This window comes from Sus scrofa, chromosome 12 (genome assembly GCF_054392235.1).
Source record: "Sus scrofa isolate SSC_HxYL_T2T_F1_AM1 chromosome 12, Sscrofa_HxYL_maternal_Yorkshire_Landrace_v2.0, whole genome shotgun sequence".
Taxonomy (NCBI): domain Eukaryota; kingdom Metazoa; phylum Chordata; class Mammalia; order Artiodactyla; family Suidae; genus Sus; species Sus scrofa.
This window is the reverse complement of record NC_139394.1, coordinates 53,376,087-53,395,496: the sequence shown is the minus strand read 5'-3', so window position 1 is coordinate 53,395,496 and position 19,410 is coordinate 53,376,087. Positions and strand designations below refer to the sequence as shown.

General features: G+C 39.8%; 1 protein-coding gene and 1 long non-coding RNA gene across 2 annotated transcripts in view; one reads left to right on the top strand and one right to left on the bottom strand.

Annotated features, from left to right (window-relative positions):
• Positions 1 to 4,396: 4,396 nt before the first annotated feature.
• Positions 4,397 to 19,410, bottom strand: part of LOC110256085 (uncharacterized) — a 53,826-nt gene continuing 38,812 nt past the window's right edge. Inside the window, exon 2 of the long non-coding RNA XR_014821667.1 lies at positions 4,397 to 7,200. This is a non-coding gene — a long non-coding RNA (uncharacterized LOC110256085). The remainder of the gene's footprint in view (positions 7,201 to 19,410) is intronic.
• Positions 13,911 to 14,959, top strand: LOC110256079 (olfactory receptor 1G1-like). Its single transcript, XM_084983024.1, is given in 2 exon segments — positions 13,911 to 14,706; positions 14,709 to 14,959. Coding segments are annotated over 2 exon segments (939 nt in total). The 5' UTR covers positions 13,911 to 14,018.

Here is a 19,410-nt window from a genome sequence, read left to right as displayed (position 1 = left end):
AGTTTTATTATCTACTATTTTTTTTTTGTCTTTTTGCCTTTTCTTGAGCCACTCCCATGGCATATGGAGGTTCCCAGGCTAGGGGTCCAATTGGAACTGTAGCCGCCAGCCTACACCAGAGCCATGCAACGTGGGATACCAGCCGAGTCTGCAACCTACACCACAGCTCACAGCAATGCCAGATCCTTAACCCACTGAGCAAGGGCAGGGATCGAACCTGCAACCTCACGGTTCCTAGTTGGATTCGCTAACCACTGAGCCACAAAGGGAACTCCTATCTACTATTTTTAACTGTCTGTGAAAATATGAAATTATTATCTTCTATAGATGATTCAGATTGTCAAGAATTTGACCCAAGCTGTTGGAAAATGACATAATTCACCTTTTAAAGATTTCTGGGTCTGGAGTTCCCATCATGGCGCAGTGGTTAACGAATCCGACTAGGAACCATGAGGTTGTGGGTTCGGTCTCTGCCCTTGCTCAGTGGGTTAACGATCTGGCGTTGCCATGAGCTGTGGTGTAGGTTGCAGATGCGGCTCGGATCCAGTGTTGCTGTGGCTCTGGCGTAGGCCGGTGGCTGCAGCTCCAATTCAACCCCTAGCCTGGGAACCTCCATATGCCGCGGGAGCAGCCCAAGAAATGGCAAAAAGACAAAAAAAAAAAAAAAATATTTCTGGGTCTCTAAAACACCAAGTATATGGAGTTCCCATCATGGCGCAGTGGTTAACGAATCCGACTAGGAACCATGAGGTTGTGGGTTCGGTCTCTGCCCTTGCTCAGTGGGTTAACGATCTGGCGTTGCCATGAGCTGTGGTGTAGGTTGCAGATGTGGCTCGGATCCCGCGTTGCTGTGGCTCTGGCGTAGGCCGGTGGCTGCAGCTCCGATTCAACCCCTAGCCTGGGAACCTCCATATGCCGTGGAAGCGGCCCAAGAAATAGCAAAAAAAGACAAAAATAAAATAAAACAAATAAAACACCAAGTATAAGAAATACCCAATTATTTTCTTTTTAACCATGAAGGATGTGATTACAAATATGTATGAATCTCTGTAAATGAATGACCAAAACATGAAGGGAATGAAAGTATTTCATGTGGAGAATTCTGAAGGTTAGCCAGTTAAAAAAAAAAAAAAAAGCATAAACTTATTTTCTGCCTTTCCTTACAACACTATGAAGATCTGAGATCTGTTTTGTTCAATGCTGCATCTTCAGCCCTTAGACAGGACTGACATATAGTAACTACTTAATAAATCTGTATTAAATGAGTCAATGAATCCTGAAATATTGTGTTTAACTAATGAATGCAACAGCTTTGATGACTGCATAATTTTGATGTTATAGGTAAACTCAAGAAGGCCAACTAGTACGCAATATTTCAAATATTTTCCATAATTAAATATTAAGTGCCAAAGAGAACAGTATAAAAAAAAAAAGCTAAGGATGTAGACTCTTGGAAGAACTCCATATGCCTTAACTGCTCTATCCATCTCACATTATTCTTCTGTTTGAATTTAGACAAGGAAAGTTGACCTCTCCTCCTAAATTCCCTGCAACAATCATAAGAATCTACATGTATGTTTATAACTTTAAATGCAAATAAAAATTATTGCACTTACATGTCATTCATTGTCTCACCCATCTCCCTTTGATTCAGTCAAACATGCTGTCTTGGAGTCATTTTAACATTATAATTAAAATTATTTCATCATCAGTGTCCTGAGATTGACTGTCTGGAAAAGACTTATATAACTGGTATGTCAATTCCGGACAGCTAGGGTCAATGCAGGAAATAGAAATCACATCTGGTATTTTTGAACTAAGAAGATCTAAAACAGGGAAGTAGATACACAGGTATATCCTGAAAGACACTAAAGGGGAAAGAGATGGATGCCAAGGTAACTCAGAGATTATAACTGCAGGAAGAAGCTGCTTCCTATAGGACTAGGGAAATAGAAAGAAAAGGAAGTTTTACCAGAACCTAGGAGCTCAGAAGATGCAATGACCGCATGTCTGATGCTCAGATCTCTGAGGGGAGCTTCTGAGCAGCTGTCACTTGGTCCTCAGCTGATAAGATGACCCAAACTTTCATTCCTGAGGGTTCTGAGTCCTCAACAGTACTTCCTTTTGCTTTTGGTGGCTGTAGTTGCTGGTAGTCTCTGCTATTGGGCATATAATTAGAAAAGGCATCTGAGAAAGAACCTTAGAAAAGGTTACAGACATGTTCCTCCTTGCCACCCATTTAGCAGCAGCAACACAATGTCCTTGGTATTTGGGTTAGGTACTCCACCCAGTAGAGAAATCCCTTTTCTTCCTGAATGGCCTAGAGACATGCTATAATTTGGCCAAAGCTTAGCCACATAGTAGTAATATTAAAAAGTGTAAATCCCTAAAGATGATTATTGATACTCTTTTTTAAGGTTATAAATAGTTAAATTAATCAAAAAATAAACTTTCTGGAATAGATATATATGCAACTAAAATGTATTAAAAACAAAAGCAAGGCAAGGATGAGCATAGCATTCAAGAAGGGAGGAAATTCAAGAGGGCAGAGTCAGGAGAATGCAACTGGGGGTACCATGTAGTTAGATAGAAGTTATTACTAAAGTCTAACTCTCAGGTTGCCAGGTGGTCCTAAGACTATTTATAATACTAGATAGATGGATACTAAAAGCTCTGCATGAAGCAATGATGAGCATTTGTCTTAAATTAAGATCACATAGGAGAAGTAAGAGAGCAGGGCAGAGTGGTGAGACCAAAAGTTTAATTAGGCAACTCCTAGAACAAACCAGAGGAGAGACAGTACAGTTATACACAAAGGATCTATAGCTTTAAGAGGTAAGGTAATGTGGAAATAAAAACAAAAGAATGTGGTAATTTTTATGAAAGTAGTAAGGAGACATCTTCAGTGTTGTGGGATTGAGTCACTAAAAGGAAAATGATGCCTTTAATGAAAATAATTAACAATGGAGTAATTCAAGAAAAATAAGTTCCATTTGGAGTGTGTTTTCAAGGTTCCTGTGGGACATCTTGAGGGGAAAAAAGTGAAATAACAGCTAACACGAGGAAGAAATTGGTAAGTTCCACAAAGGAGATTCAAAATGTGCCATGTAGGATTAGAGGAAACAGATGTTTCATTAAATATTGAATATACTTTTGTTTATTTACTGTATTACATATAGTATTGTCTCTTAATTTTCAAAATAGCCCTGTGACATACATGGAAATAGCCCTCCTTTACAGATAGAAAAGCCATATCTCTGAAAGATGAAGTAACTTATTAAATGTCTTTTTAAGTCTTTTACTTAGTAAGATACTGGTCTAGGATTTGACTCAAGTTTCTTCGTGCCTAATGCTCTTCTCTTGACCCAGAGAGGAGATATAAAATACTCCTCTTCGAGGGCATCTAAATATGTCAGGATGTGCACACCTGTAGGAGACAAGGCCAGAACTTAGAGAAGCAGAGAGAACAAATCCATCCTCAATAGAGCACAAGCTGTAGGCAGGGAAGGGAAACACGGGCTCATACAGAAGTTATCACACTTTGAAACAGGAGAGAGAAATGATCCTGCACTGTTTCCATCCTCACCCCCTTCAATGAGCCAATCCAAATTTATCCATTGCAGACCAAAGGAGATACCAAAGAATTCCACAAGTAACATGTGATAGCCACTTAAACTACAGCTGTGATACGCCATGCATGCTTCTGCCTTTCCAGGAAGTCAAGGAACCTTTTAAATGCTGTGGCATTGTGCGGTTGACCTGAAACAAACAGACTGCCTGGTGTTTCTCCAACAAAGATGGGTATATTTAGGATCAGCAGAGAATTGCAATTTGGCGTTAGGAACCATAGTGAGGTATGTGAACGTCCCCACATGGCAAGTGCAGAACACTTTTATGGGGGAAAAGGAAGCTGGGAGAGTCATAGTAAACAAAGAGTCCATGCTTTTCATCGGCTAAGCTCTTGCCAGGAGAGGAGAGGAAATCTTTCTTCCTGTTGGGCTTTCTATCATGGCAGGGCATGAGAGCTCCCCCTTCAGGTCTCTCAGCTCTATTTAACTGAGGTTTCTATTTTATTTCATTTCATCTCATTTTGCTTTTCAGGGCTGCACCCGCGGCATATGGAACTTCCCAGGCTCAGGGTTGAATCAGAGCTACAGCTGCCCGCCACAATCACAGCCAGAGCAATGCAGGATCCAAGCTGCATCTGTGACCTACACCATAGCTCACTGCAATGCTGGATCCCTGACCCACTGAGCGAGGCCAGGGATTGAACCCACATCCTCATGGATCCTAGTTGGATTCGTTCCTGCTGAGCCACAATGGGAACTCCCTTAATTTGTTTACACACTGCCTATATTAGCTTCCCTTATGAGTTAGATATTATTGCTATCCCAACTTTTTGTTTGTTTTGCAGTAATGAGATATTGTTTCTCACAATGTGTTTTTATTTAGTTTTGTTTTAAAGTATAGTATAGCATGCTTACATATTTATGTAAAACATGTGCATGATTCAAAAGTCAAACATTTCATTTAAAAAAGTATACTCTGAGAAATCAACCCTTTTCCTACACTTTCACCCTATTTTCACTGTAAAGGTAATATTATTTTCCTTAATTTATGGTTTATTGGCCCTTTATATCTTTTTGTAAAAATAAGCATATTAAGCATATGAACATATAAAAGTATACGTATTTCTCTCTCTTACACAAACTGCAGCAAAGTATATCTACTGCTTTGCTCTTTGATTTTTTTTCACTTAATAAAGCCTGAAAATTATTCCATAGCATTCATAGAAATTTTTATTCTTTTCTTTTTCTTAGTGGCTACGTGGTACTATTGCATAAATGTACCATTGTTTGGTCAACCAATTTCCTCCATATGTTGATTTAGGTTGTTCCCAACATTTTGCTGTTGGAAATATACCTTCTATTATATGTTATTATGTATTTGGGAAGGTGTTTCTTTTTTTAAAGTTTCATTGAAGTATAGTTGACATACAATGTTGTGATAACTTCTGCTGTACAACGAAGTGACTCAGTTATACTGTTACACACATCCATTCTTTCTCAAAATTTTTCCCATGTAGATTATCATAGAATGTTGGGTAAATTCCCTGTGCTAAACATGCCAATCATGTTTAGCAGCTCCGCACTGGCCAATCACTCCATATACCACAGTGTGCACATGCCAATTTTGCACATGAGAAACTTCGCACCTAGAAAAGTTAATTAGCCTGCCCAAGCATACACAGTTAGTAAGTAGCAATGCTATGATTCAAACCCAAGTGGTCTGGTTCCAAAATCTACGCTCTCAATCACTATCATTTGCCTCCTACTTAGCTAAGACTGAAAGGATTCTTTATCAGTTTCTGGATGTTCATTTTCCATCATCTGCAGGTACAAACAGAGGTCTTAGAGCCAGATCTTTGTGCTCAGCCTCTTAAATAGACACAAACAACAAGTAAGATCTGGGTGATAGGAAGGGTAAAAGGTTCTTTGAGACATACATATCCATCTCTCCTCCAGTCATTATTGTTTAAAAGCAGCAATCACTGAAATATTTGAGGGTCATGATTTTTTAATATTTAGAATCTTTCCAATATCAAAGGGATGATATTTATCCTGGGTAGCTCCAGGAGGCAGGTTTATGACTAATTCCATATCAACTAATTTTTTTCTCAGTCTATTAGGTTCTATGCTATGCCATGGGGTTTTCATCCAGGATGCCACCAAGCAATGGCAATTAAACAGCATAGATCACAGTATTTTTATTTCAAACAATTGTAATTTTAAGTTCTATAATTCCTTTTTTTTAATTTTCTGCTGAGGTTTTCTACAACTTTATTCACTGCTGCATATTTTCCTTTACTTCATAGAAAATACTTATAATATCTAGTTTAACTCTTTATTTGGTGAGCCAGAATCAATATGGCAGAGTAGGAAGACCTGGAGCTCACCTCCCCCAACAAACACATCAGAACTACAAATACATATAGAACGACTCTCACTGATAATGACTTGAAGACTAGAAGAATGACTCTTCCACAATCAAGGCTGTAAAGAAAGAACCACATGGAGTATGACAGCAGAGGAGAAGCAATCTAGTAAGGACCCGCACCCAGAGAGGATGGTGATAGCCCGGTTTCCTCGCTGGGGGTTAAGGGGTTTGAGCTACGTATTAGGCAACCCAGCCTTAGAGTCCAACACCAGGAAGATGAACCCCCATATCTGGTTTTAAAACCAGGAGGGGCTTACTAGAAGGCTATCAGAAACTTAAGGTTCTGCTCTTGAAGAGTTTGTGCACAGGCTTGCTTGCTCCTGGTTCTAGCATAGAGGTAGCAGATAGAAAATTGCTTGGTGCTCTGGACAACCTACCAGGATAACCTCCAGCACATCCATCGGCCCACACCAGGCTCCTGCTCTAGCAGTCCCCACTAAGGAGGAAGCCACCATGACCAATGTACACACATTTACCAAAGAGCAGAGCCAGGTCAGGCCCCAAGCTTTGCCTCTAGCCAGAGCAGAGACCACAATTGCTGGTACACATGTGCACCCCAGAAGGAGCAGAGCTGGTTCAGCCAGGCCCCGCCACAAGCCAGAGTGGAGCTCAGCACTACCAGTATGGACATGTGTGTGCACATGGAGGGAGAAGCAGAGCCAGCCCAGGCCCTGCCTCTAGCCAGGGTAGAAACTGCCATTGCTGCCATTACACGTATGCATGCATGCAACAGAGAAGGAGCAGAGACAGCTCAGCAGTGCAGCTCCAACCTTTCCACCCCACCCTACTACATCCAAGGCATCCGCACCAGGGGAAAAAGAACTGGCACAGAAGTGTAGCCCCAAGCCCTCTGGCCCCAGCCATGCCCCCAACCAAGGCAGAGACTGCCATCACACTGGGAAGCTCAACTCCATCAAGGCTCCTGCTCCAGACCCTTGGGCCCCAGAGTCACACGTGATAGGGCTGTGACCACTATTGAGGCTAAGAGAAGCCAAAGCTCACACTTAGCTTCGGCTCTAGCTCTTCAGACTCCAGCCTACCTCCCACCAAGGCAGCAGCTGCCAGCACACCCCAAAAGAAGACATGACCCCTGCTTACTTCAGATCCAGCTCTCACACCAAACCCGCTGGGCACATGCAGGCTGCAGATGGATGCTCTAACACAGGGACACATCTTCAAGACCAGATTAGGTAACTATTTCACCTAATTTCATAGAGACAAAACAGAGAAATTTAAACAAAATTAGAAAACACAAGAATATGTCTCAAATGAAAGAACAAGATAAAACCCTGGAAAAATGCTAATGAAACAAATAAATTATTTACCTGATAAAGGGTCCAAAGCAATATTAATAAAAATGCTAACTGAAACTGGGAAAACACAGTGAGAATTCAACAAAGAACTAGAAACTATAAAAAGAACCAAATACAGCAGAAGAATACAGTAAGTGAAATGAAAAATACACTAAAAGGACTAACAGCAGATTTGGTGATACAACTGTAAATGAGATGGTTTCTCTGATTTCTCTTTCTGATCTTTCATTATTAGTATAAAGGAATGCAATTGATTTCTGTGTATTAATTTCGTAGCCTGCAACTTTGCCAAATTGCATCCAAACGAACAAAACACCTAGGAATAAACATACCTAAAGAGACAAAAGACCTATACTCTGAAAACTATAAAATGCTGAGGAAAGAAATCAAAGACCACACAAACATATGTGAAGCTATACCATGCTCTTGGATGGGAAAAATCAATATTGTCAAAATGACTATACTACCCAAGGCAATCTACAGATTCAAAGCAATCCCTATCAAATTACCAAAGACATTCTTCATGGAACTAGAACAAAATATTTTAAAATGTGTATGGAAACACAAGAGACCCTGAGTAGCCAAAGCAATATTGAAAAAGAAAAATGAAAATGAAGGAATCAAACTTCCTGACTTTAGACAATACTACAAACCCATAGTCATCAAAACAATATGGTACTGGCACAAAAACAGAAATATAGACCAATGGAACAGGACAGAAAGCCCAGATATAAACACAAGTAACACCATGGGCAACTAATCATGACAAAGGAGGGCAGTACATACAGTGGAAGAAAGATAGCCTCTCAATAAATGGTTCTGGGAAAACTGGAAACCTACATGTAAAAGAACGAAAGTAAAACACTTCTAACACCATACATAAAAATAAACCCCAAATGGGTTAAAGACCTAAATATAAGGCCAGACACTATAAAACTCCTAGAGGAAAACATAGGCAGAACCCTCTTTGACATAAAGCACAGCAACATTTTGTTTGATCCACCTCCTAGAATAATGATAATAAAGACACAAATAAACCCATGGAACCTAATAAAACACAAAAGCTTTTGCACAGCAAAGGGAACCATTAAAAAAATGAAAAGACAACTCACAGAATGGGAGAAAATCTTCGCCAACGATGCAACAGACAAGGGCCTAATCTTCAAATTTTACAAAAAACTCATGCAACTCGATAACAGAAAAACAATAACCCACTTGAAAAATGGACAGAAGACCTACATATACATTTATCCAAAGAAGAAGATTTTTCTTTCTAAGAATTTATTCAGTTCTTCTAGGCTAATACATTGGTGAATAACTGTTCACAGCATTATCTTATGATCATTTGTATTTATGTTATATCAGTGGTAAAAGGTCTATTTGAGTCCTCTCTCTTTTTTCTTAATGAGCCTGGTGAAAGGCTTATCATATATACATAATGGAATATTACCCATAAAAATGAATGAAATTTTGCCATTTGCAACAATATGTATGGACCTGGAGAATATTATGCTTAGTGAAATAAGTCAGAGAAATACAAATACTTTATGTCTTCACTTACATGTAGAATATTAAAAAAAAATGAATATAACAGAATAGAACAAATATAAGAGACTCCCAAATACAGAGAACAAACTAGTGGTTTACCAGTGGGAAGAGAGGTGCAGGGAGGGGTAAAATAGGGGAAGTGGATTAAGAGGTACAAATTACTAGGTATAAAATAAATAAGATACAAAGATGCAATGTATAGCACAGGGAATATAGCCAATATGTTATAACGACTTTATATGGAGTATAATTTATAAAAAATACTGAATCACTATGTTGTACACCTGAAACTAATATAATAAGTCAACTATGCATCAATAAAAAAGAAGCAAATATAAATACAAATGATTGGGAGCTTGGGCTTATTAGACACAACTTAGAATAGATTTACAAGGAGGTCCTGCTGAATAGCATTGAGAACTTTGTCTAGATACTCATGTTGCAACAGAAGAAAGGGTGGGGGAAAAAATGTAATTGTAATGTATACATGTAAGGATAACCTGACCCCCTTGCTGTACAGTGGGAAAATAAAAAAATTATAAAATAAAATAAATAAATATAAATGAATAAAATAAAATCCTTATCTGGTAATTCTAACAACTACGTCATCCCATGGTTAGTCTCCATTGAATGTCTTTTCTTCTGAGGATTTTCCAGTTTCTTCATATGTCTAGTAATTGTGCTTGATTCCTGGACTTTGTGAACACTGTATCATGGAGGTTTTGGATTATGTTTTGTACCTCCAAAATTATTGGGGTTTATTTGTTTACTTGTTTGTTATGTTATGTTCTTGTTGAATACAGCACATAACTTGGCTGTAATCAAACTAGAACCTCTTTCTCTTGGGTAGCAACTCAAATATCAGTTCAATTCTTTCATCCTTAGCTAGAAACTGTCCCATTCATGAGTGACTCAGAGGTTATTAAGATGAGAAAACTGAAGCCTAGAGAACTTGATAAACTTGCCCAGGTCCACACAGCTAGAATTCAGTCCCAGGCTATCTGACTCCAGAACATTCAATCTTTTGTGACCATGCTTTGCCTCTCTAGATATAGGACTGAGAAAGAAAGACAAAGCAAGACTTTGGAGATGTTAATCTACCCAAACTGAGAAAACATGTCTTGGATTTGGTCTCTCTATATTCTGCCTCTCCAGATTCTAAGAGGAAGTGGTATAGGAGAAAGGACTCAGAACAGATAATATTTCTAGCTCAACATATGCATTGCTTTCTTTCCAATTTCTGCCCATTCAGCTGTGCTAGCTGCCATTCCATCCTGGTCAATGGATTCTGAACATCAAATAACACACGTTCCAAACTGCATTACATTCCTTCTTAAAGGACTAGTTCACTATTTTGCTTTTGCCCGTGGTAGGAAAAAAAATTAAACTATATTTTTTTAAGTCTGGAATTATGTGGTTATTTTATTCCATAAAATGGAATAATGTACTGAAACCATTCAAATATTGATGGAAGGGTATATCATGCCAGCACTTCTAGCACACACATGAACTTGTTCACCGTTCCAAAGAGACTCCAAGAATAACGTATATTCCCAGGTCATCCATATTCTGTGCTGCTTTATCCTTTGTGTCCTTAATTAGATGAACCTGGAGAAGAGGGACTATTATGTGACCATTTCTAAAGAAAAAAGAAGAGATGCTATTTGCTAGGTGTCATTTCAGCTTCCACCTGCCCCATAGATCTGTTTGTGAAACTTCAACAAAGATAGGATCCAAGCTGTTGGCACCTGCCATGATAAGGAATGTCTAGCTTCTTACCCCTGGTCTGTTTAGCCCAAAGGAGGTATAAACAGTACAAGTGGGGCTGCTCTAACACAGCCTCAATCTGGACTAGGATTATCAAGTCTAGAAGAAGATGAGATGGTAAGGTACTCTCTGAGTCAACAGTGGTTCAACTCATCTGGTCTTTTTCACGGTATAAAAGCCTCTGTCTGCATCTCCCAGAAAAGTCCCAGAAAACAATCACAAGGCTAAACGAAGCAACCAAAGCTTACTTAGTTTCTTTGCTGATGAATGGAATGCTAGGATCCTGTTGGGATCAGAGAGATGTCATTAACAAGTCCCCAGTGCCTTAGCCTCTCTTGAACCAGCTCACAGCGGGGACACAGCAGTGGATTTTCAATTCTCTTGGGTTCTGAGGACCTCATAGAATTAATTATCCTTAGTTTAACAGATCTTGAGATCGGTCCAACCTACAGCTAAGAATAGCAGGACCTTAATTCCAGGGCTGAGGATGAAATAGCAAGAATACATTTCTCATGAGTTTTATGAATAAATAAAAGGGCAAACATTAGCAGAAAATTCTGAACTAAGTAGAAAAGGGATGCTAAGCTTGTTATTAAGCTCTATGTGGTGTACTGTGAACACAGCTTCCTGGGATGACATATGCTGGCATGATTATAATCTTGGCCTGGAGCTATTGTCCATTTTTCTCAGAATGGACAAAAATAAGAAGTTCTCTAACACTGTGAGACAAAAGGAGAAATTTGAGCAGATACAGCAATGGCAAGAATCATTATTCAACACACCTAGAGCATAATGCAAATTTCCTCTTGGTGCCTTTAGAAAGACATCCTATCATCTTCTTCTGACCGTCCACAGTGAGAGAGATGTACATGAAGCAGAAAGGAGCCTGCCAGTAATACCCTCAGTAATTGGTGAGAACAGCCAGGTAAGGACTAGGAAAGGAAAATACACAACTCCATATTGCTTCGTTTTTTCTCCTCTTTCTCCTCTGCCTATCCCATCCTATGGTCAGCTAGGAGCTTATCTCTCACAAACAGTCCTGAAACAGCAATGATTAGACTCGGCTGCTTTAGCAGCCAAAATGGGCAGAGACCTGGGTGCTCAATCTTACGGACCCTAAGATTCATCGTGCTGTAAGAACAGAGCACAGGAATCAATGGTGACTTCTCTCCAAATAATTCTGTGATGATCCTTTTTACTCACCCTCCAGCTTCTGCAGGAAACACACAGACACTCACCCATACACATGTACAAACTTAAACACTCATGCTCACACACTGCATTAAGGCATCATGGCTTCAACCAAACAGGTTTTTCTGCTATTCATGGAATCCATCAAAGAGTGGCTGCATTATACTGCATTGTCTTACTTTCATAGATTTCATGAGCCCATGGTTTCATTTTAGGGAAAGGCTTCCTTAATTCATTTATTTACTTTTTAATAAGTAGGACATTCATGTGGCTCAAACCTCAAAATCTGCTAAAATGCACACATGGAAAATCCCTCTTCTCTTGTGTCTCATTCACTCAATTTCCATACCTCCAACAAACAGCTACTGTTATTGGTCTCCTATTCATTCTCCTAGAGACTTTTACCAGACATACTGGCCAACTGTTTGTTTGCTTTCAGAGCTGGGATTAAAATGTTTATACTTGAGACCACTATGAGGATATGAGTTGAGATATGTCCTGATCACTCCCGTCTCCCACCACCACCCACTTCTCTCTGTTTTTAACCTTATAAGGTTTTACTCCTTTTCTCCCTGGATGTTTTTTTTTTCCTCATCAGTGAGGGAACATGGGTTCTCTACATTTCATTTTCATTCTCAAACTTGAACTTGAATCCAGAGGACATGCAAGTGAAGTCCACCAAAAGTACATTTTCTTTCTTTGACATCTTTTGTCTCTGGAATCATAATGTTTCCTGTGTCTTCCTATGGCCAGGACTTTACTCAAAGCTAAGGATGAAACCACTGACAAAAAAGGTTCAGGCTGTTCCCTATGACTGATGTTACCACTATACAATCTCCCTGTCCATTCCTTCTGTTCTTTGAGGTTTGTTTATTCACACGATGGATTCTTACTGATCACCTACGTTGTACCACGCTTGGGGCTATTGCTAGATTCCCAAGATGAACAAGATAGGCATCTTCTCTGCCTGCTCTGAATGGTGCTCACAGTATATTGGAGGACGTAAATAAATAGATGGTCACAATCCAGAGTGACACCTATTGTGATGGGTGAGGCACAGGGGCAGGGAGGGCATGAGCCTGAATTTTTTTGTGAGAGGGTAAGTAGAGAAGGCTTCCTAGAAGAAGGGACATTTAAGCTAAGATCTGAAGCTTGGCTAGTCTGATGAATGAGAGAGGGAAGACCATTCCAGTCCAAGAAAATAAGATGGGCAAAAGTCCAATGGTGAGACTGCATCTAGATCTTTTAAATAATTGTATAATTGGTGCATAAGGTGTGAGGGGGTGGGAGGGTGGTCCATGAGGAACTGAAAACATCTATAATAAATGCCAGTATGATCAAGGGTCTTCAGGCCATGTTAAGAAATTTAGTTTATCCTGAGAATAATGAGGAGACACTGAAGGATTTTCAGTTGAGGCAATAAAATCAGATATGATTTATAGAAAGCTCACTCTTTCTGTGGTGAGGAGACCAGATGATAGGTGGGTATGCCTGGAGGCAAGGGGAACCGTTGCCCTAATATATGAAACAAATAATATTGTCCTAAATGACAGCAGTGGTAGCTGGCACTGAGGAAATGGGTAAATAAGAGAAACGGGTCATTTTAGCTATATTGAGACAGTAAAATTGTCATAATTTGGTGGTATTTGCATGCAGACAGGGTGGAAGGAAAAATGATTCAATAATGATATCCAGGTTTCTGGCCAGATGAGCTGTGTAGATAGCAGTGATAATGATTTCAGCATTAGATACGCCTTTAACCAATTCCAAACTCCTTCTCCTGTAGCTGTGCTTTTTGAAGTATTGGGAAAATATGTTGAAGATTTTTTTGACTCGTGAAATCTCCAGATGGATTAATGTCATACTGTCCACTCAAATACCACAAGAATTATGCCAATAATTACCTCCAGCCTAGCTGCAAAAGTAAATGTACTGGAGTAACACTTATAAAGTTTAAAAAATTTCTTCTCCCACTACAAACCTTCTCTTTCCCATGGCACCAAGCACAGGCACTTGAAAGTATTCAGTTGAACTATATGAAACTGCCATTTTTGTAGGACCCAAGCTATTAAATATCAGAGATTTTATATAATTCAACCCCACACTAGAAGATCAACATTGGCATATTGCATAATTTTCAGAGTTCACAATGCAGGGCTTACCAGTTCCATTCGATTAATCCAACTTTCTGCTTACAGACAAATGGAATGGGAAAACCTGACCAGTGTCTCAGATTTTTTCCTTCTGGGGCTCTCCCAGCAGCCAGAGCAGCAGGGAGTCCTCTTCGGGTTGTTCCTGCCCATGTACCTGGTCACAGTGGCAGGCAACCTTCTCATCATTCTGGCCATCTTCACTGATGCTCAGCTCCACACTCCCATGTACTTCTTCCTGGCCAACCTTTCCCTCGCTGATACCTGCTTTGTGTCTACCACGGTCCCCAAGATGCTGGCAAACATATGGTTCCAGAACCAGGTCATCTCATATGTGGGATGTCTATCACAACTCTATTTTTTCAGGCTGTTTGTGATGCTGGAAGCATTCATCTTGGCCGTCATGGCCTATGACCACTATGTGGCTATATGCTACCCACTCCATTACCTCATGGTCATGAGCCCTGGTCTCTGTATCCTCCTAGTGTCTGCATCCTGGATCGTGAATGCCCTCCACTCCCTCCTACACACACTCTTGATGAACAACCTGTCCTTCTGTGCAGCCCACGAGATCCCACACTTCTTCTGTGACATCAACCCTCTTCTGAGTCTGTCCTGCACAGACCCCTTCATCAATGAGCTGGTGATTTTCACTGTAGGGGGTCTTGCAGGCTTGGTTTGTGTGCTCTGCCTGGTTATCTCTTACGCATACATCTTCTCCACAATCCTGAAGATGCCCTCACTCAGGGGAAGCGGAAAGCCTTTTCCACCTGCAGCTCCCACCTCTCTGTGGTCTCTCTATTCTTTGGGAGTTCCTTTTGTGTTTATTTCAGTCCCCCCTCAGTCCGCTCAGCACAGAAGGGCACAGTGGCATCAGTGATGTACACAGTGGTAACCCCAATGCTGAATCCCTTTATCTATAGTTTAAGGAACAAAGATATCAAGTCTTCCCTGAGAAAGCTAATGAGGGCTAGGAAAATGCATTCCCCTTAGTGGTAGTGACCTCACATCCACTCTGTGGGTCCCCACCCAACTACATTCACCACAGTCAAGCAGTGAAGAATGAGAGAGGGAGAAAAGTAGAGACCTTCTTTCCAGGACTCGTGATCGGAACTTGAAATGTTCATGCCTAAGCTACAGGATGGCATCAGGACAAACCCATCATCAGGTCAATATCATTAGCTTAAGTTCATATAATCATAATGTTCTAAAATTATAGCCATCCAGTTGTAGAGTATAATAAAGATGTGCCTGAATCTTTCATAACAACAGGGGACAGCACACAACCAGAATAAGGGAAGAGCGGATTGTGCTATTGCATTTGGCCAAGAATAAACTCGAGGGAAGCAGGACTTTCCCCCACCATCACGAGGACCTTGGTGACTTGGCTCCCTATCAATAGTGTTTTAACACTGGACCTCCACAGGTCTGTGAAACCCCCGGGCTGAAAGACGAGGCACTGGGACTGGGAAGGGTTTGATGGGGGTGGATTCTTTAGACAGACCTACTGCAATATTTTTATCCAGCATCCGAAACCTCTGTTCCTCATAACACCTTAAATTTCATTTGAAAACTTTACTTTTATCTTTGGGGAAATTTGTTCCAAGTCAGTTTCATCGCACCACTTGGTGTAATGCCTGGCACCACTAACATGTGTGAAATCCCACTGGCACAGCTGCAGTCGTAAAGTTAGGGATCAGGAAAAGAATGATTTTATAAACACTTCGCATCTCTTGCCTGAATGATTGAAATCCCTCCTGGACATTCCCTAGTCCCCAGTTTCTCCCCATTCCATCCACTCTGCACACCACTATCAGATGAATCTTCACAGAATATAATTATATCACCAGGACCTCAACCCTATTAGAAATCTCAAGTAGTTTTTATACTGCCTGCAGAATAAAGTTCCTACTATTTACTCTAGCATTTAGATCCACCAATACCAGTGCAAAACAATACAGCCACAGTTAGCCCACACAGTTCTAGATTTCTCCCAAGATCAATTCAGGCCAATACATTGATTATTATTGATGGTTACCAAAAAGCTACGTCAGTAAAAGCTGAGACAAATATATGTACAATAGGGTACATCAAAACCAATTAGATTCTGGAAGAACATAAAGACTACTACAGGGTGATATTCTTTCATTCTTGTCTGCTTCCCTTAAGGCATCTGGGTTGCAAACTTTGAGAATACAGATTGTGATTACTATAAATAATACCTTCTCCTGTGGAAATAAATTGTTGATAGCTCACCTGCTCCCTCTTCATCTTACAGTAAGCTCACACACCATCTTCTGTCAATAAAAATAGTACAGCAAAGCGGTAGAGAGCATTGGCTCTAGAGTTAGACAAGCAAGTCCAAATCTTGGCTTTGCCACTTTTAAGCTGTGTGACCCTAAGAAGTTCCTTAACCTTTCAAAGCAAGTATAACCTACCTCACTGAGTTGTCAGGAAGTTTGAATGTGATAATATATGGAAAGCATTGTTCGTGATAACTTAGATATGCATGTAAGCATGGAAAGGGATAATTCTTGGACTATAGTATATTTTCAACAAATGTTAGCTATTGCGGTAGTTCTCATTAAAATTAAAGGTCAGTAAGCAGCAGATAATGTGAATTCACTCTCAAGCTCTGCTGATAAGGAATCACCTCATCAGTCTGCCCTGTGAAATTAGAAGGCATTCTGTGCTGAAATCATTCTTTTGGAGAACATGATGGGATCTTAAAGTAGGATTGCTTTCTTATGGGATTTATGTGCAGGGAAGAGTTCAGTCTACCTTTGAAATCAAGCTTACTAGGCACTTCAACTTAAAGTGAAAATTTACCTACTTAAATACACAGGTTTGTACCGTCCCATATTCCCTCCTAATTTATTGACAGACATGCATCTTTCACTGTTTAAATTAATATTCATCAATACTTGAGTTCTACTTTTTAAATTAAAATTAAGTGTTACTCTTTCACATTTATCTTTTGTATATGAATTTCCATATATCAACACAGTTTTCATGTTTGCCACAGTTATACATTCTGAGGTGTGCCAAGACACCCTTACACCAAGTTCTGTCAGTTTGTTTCACTGTACTGTTTGGAGATTAATTGACGTCTTTAAAATATGAAAAAAATCACTTCCACAGGCATTGCTTTACTGTGTGATTTACTCTCCTAGACTATATTCTTAAAAATAAATTCATCCACCTATACTTATGAATAGTTTTAAAGCTCATATTCTATACTGCCAAATTGCTATGAAATAAAACTGCTTCCCCAAGGTCTCATCAACATACCATCACTGTTGTTATTTCTTTTACTAGCTTAACAAATACATAAAATAATAAAATAATTGGTAAAGATGACAATTTTTCCATAAGTATTGAAAATGGAAAATTATTCCTATCATCTAGGATTACAGCAAAGTTGCTATATTGTTACTTCTTACCCACTAGAGCATTTTTTTTTTATGGCTGCACCAGCGGCATATGGAAGTTCCCAGTTTAGGGGTCAAATCAGAGCTGCACCTGCTGACCTACACCACAGTCACAGCCACAGCCACACTACATTTGAGCCACATCTGCTAGCTACGCTGCAGCATGCAGCAATGTCAGATCCTTAACCCACTGAGGGAGGCAGGGATTGAACCCACATCCTCACAGACACCCTGTCAGGTTCTTAACCCACTGACCCACTACAGCATTTAATAGAGACATTTGCAAGTGAAGTATATGGTTCCCTCTGACATCAGAGGGCCATTTTCTGAACATGTGTCCCATGGAGAAGCATGTAGCTTAGCTGCTTCAGCAAAGAACAATGATTACCTTGCTTTTTCCTTACTTCCAATGACCTCCATGCTCCCTGCAACTCAACTTTATTACATTAATACCTTGTGCCTCTATCCTTGGAGGATGTGGATTTGAGATTTGTTCTCCTCACTTGGCTGTCTCATCAATAAACCCTTCCCTGCTGCAAACCTCAGTGTCTCAGCATTTGGCTTGCTGCACATCAGGCAAAAGAACCTGGTGACATAGAGAAACAGCCTAAGTGTTTGTCGAGGCATGAATGGACAAAGATATTATGGTATATACATACAATGAAATATTACTTGGCTTTAAAAAAAGGAGATCCTCCCATTTGTGACAACCTAGATCAACCCGAAGGATATTATGCTAAGTGAGATAAGCCAGATACAGAAAGAAAAAATGCTGCATGATTTCCCTTATAGGGGGACTCTTTAAAAAATTAAATGTGTAGAAGCTCAAAGTAGAACAGTAGTTACCGGGGGTGGGGAAGTAGGGGTAAGGGGTGATGTTTTCAAAGGGTACAAAGTTGCAGCTACATAGGATTAATGAGTTCAAGAGATCTAAAGTACCACATGGCGGTACCTATGTTAATAATACTGCATTAGGTACTGGAAATTTGCTCAGAGAGTAGACCTCAAGTTTTCTCAACAGGAAAGAACATGCTAATTAAACGAGGAAATGGATACGTTAGCTTGACTGTAGTAATCATTTCAGTATGTAAATGTATATCAAAACATTGTTATAACCTTTGAGTATATATTATTTTAATTTAATAAAAGGCAACAAATTTGTAAAAGTTTATCTAGCAAAAGATATGGAATGTGCTTACTCTGAAGATAACAAAATGTTACTGAGGTAAAGCAAACCAAAGATAGAGAACAATACCATGTTTAAGATTTAGGGGACTCGGTATTGCAAAGATACCCTTTCTCCTCCAAGTTAATCTCGTTTCAGTGCAATAAAAATCAAAATGCTAGGAGGTCTTGTTGGGAAAACTGACAAGCCAAAATGGAAGGGGAGAACCCAAAAGAGCCAAAGAAGTACTAAAGAAGAATAAAGAATTTAAACCATATTACAATGCTCTTAAAAGATACAGTAATTAAAGAGCAGAGTATTGATGCAAGCATGAGCAGCTGACAAAGAGAATCGGATAGAATCCAGCAACAGATTCATATAGGTACCTTCATCTGGCTAATGATAAATACATCAGGGAAAGGATGGTCTTTTCAATAAATGGGACTGACCAGGTGGGTATCAACATTTGTGGAGGGAGGAATGTATCTCAACCTCTACCTCACCTAATACCATAATCTACTCTAGATTAATAAGAGATTTAAATGTTAAAAGTAAAACAATAAATCATTTAAGAGTAAAGTATAGGAGACCACTGTGAAAGATTTAGCAGCGCTTTCTTAGACGAGATACAAAAGGCAATAACCAAGAAAAAAACCGAGGAGTTCCTGTCTTGGCACAGCGGAAACGAATATGACTAGAAAGCATGAGGTTGCAGGTTCAGTCCCGGGCCTCACTCAGTGCGTTAAGGATCTGGCGTTGCCATGAGCTGTGGGGTAGGTCGCAGATGCGGGCTCGGATCTGGCATTGCTATGGCTCTGGTGTAGGCCAGTAGCAATAGCTCCGATTAG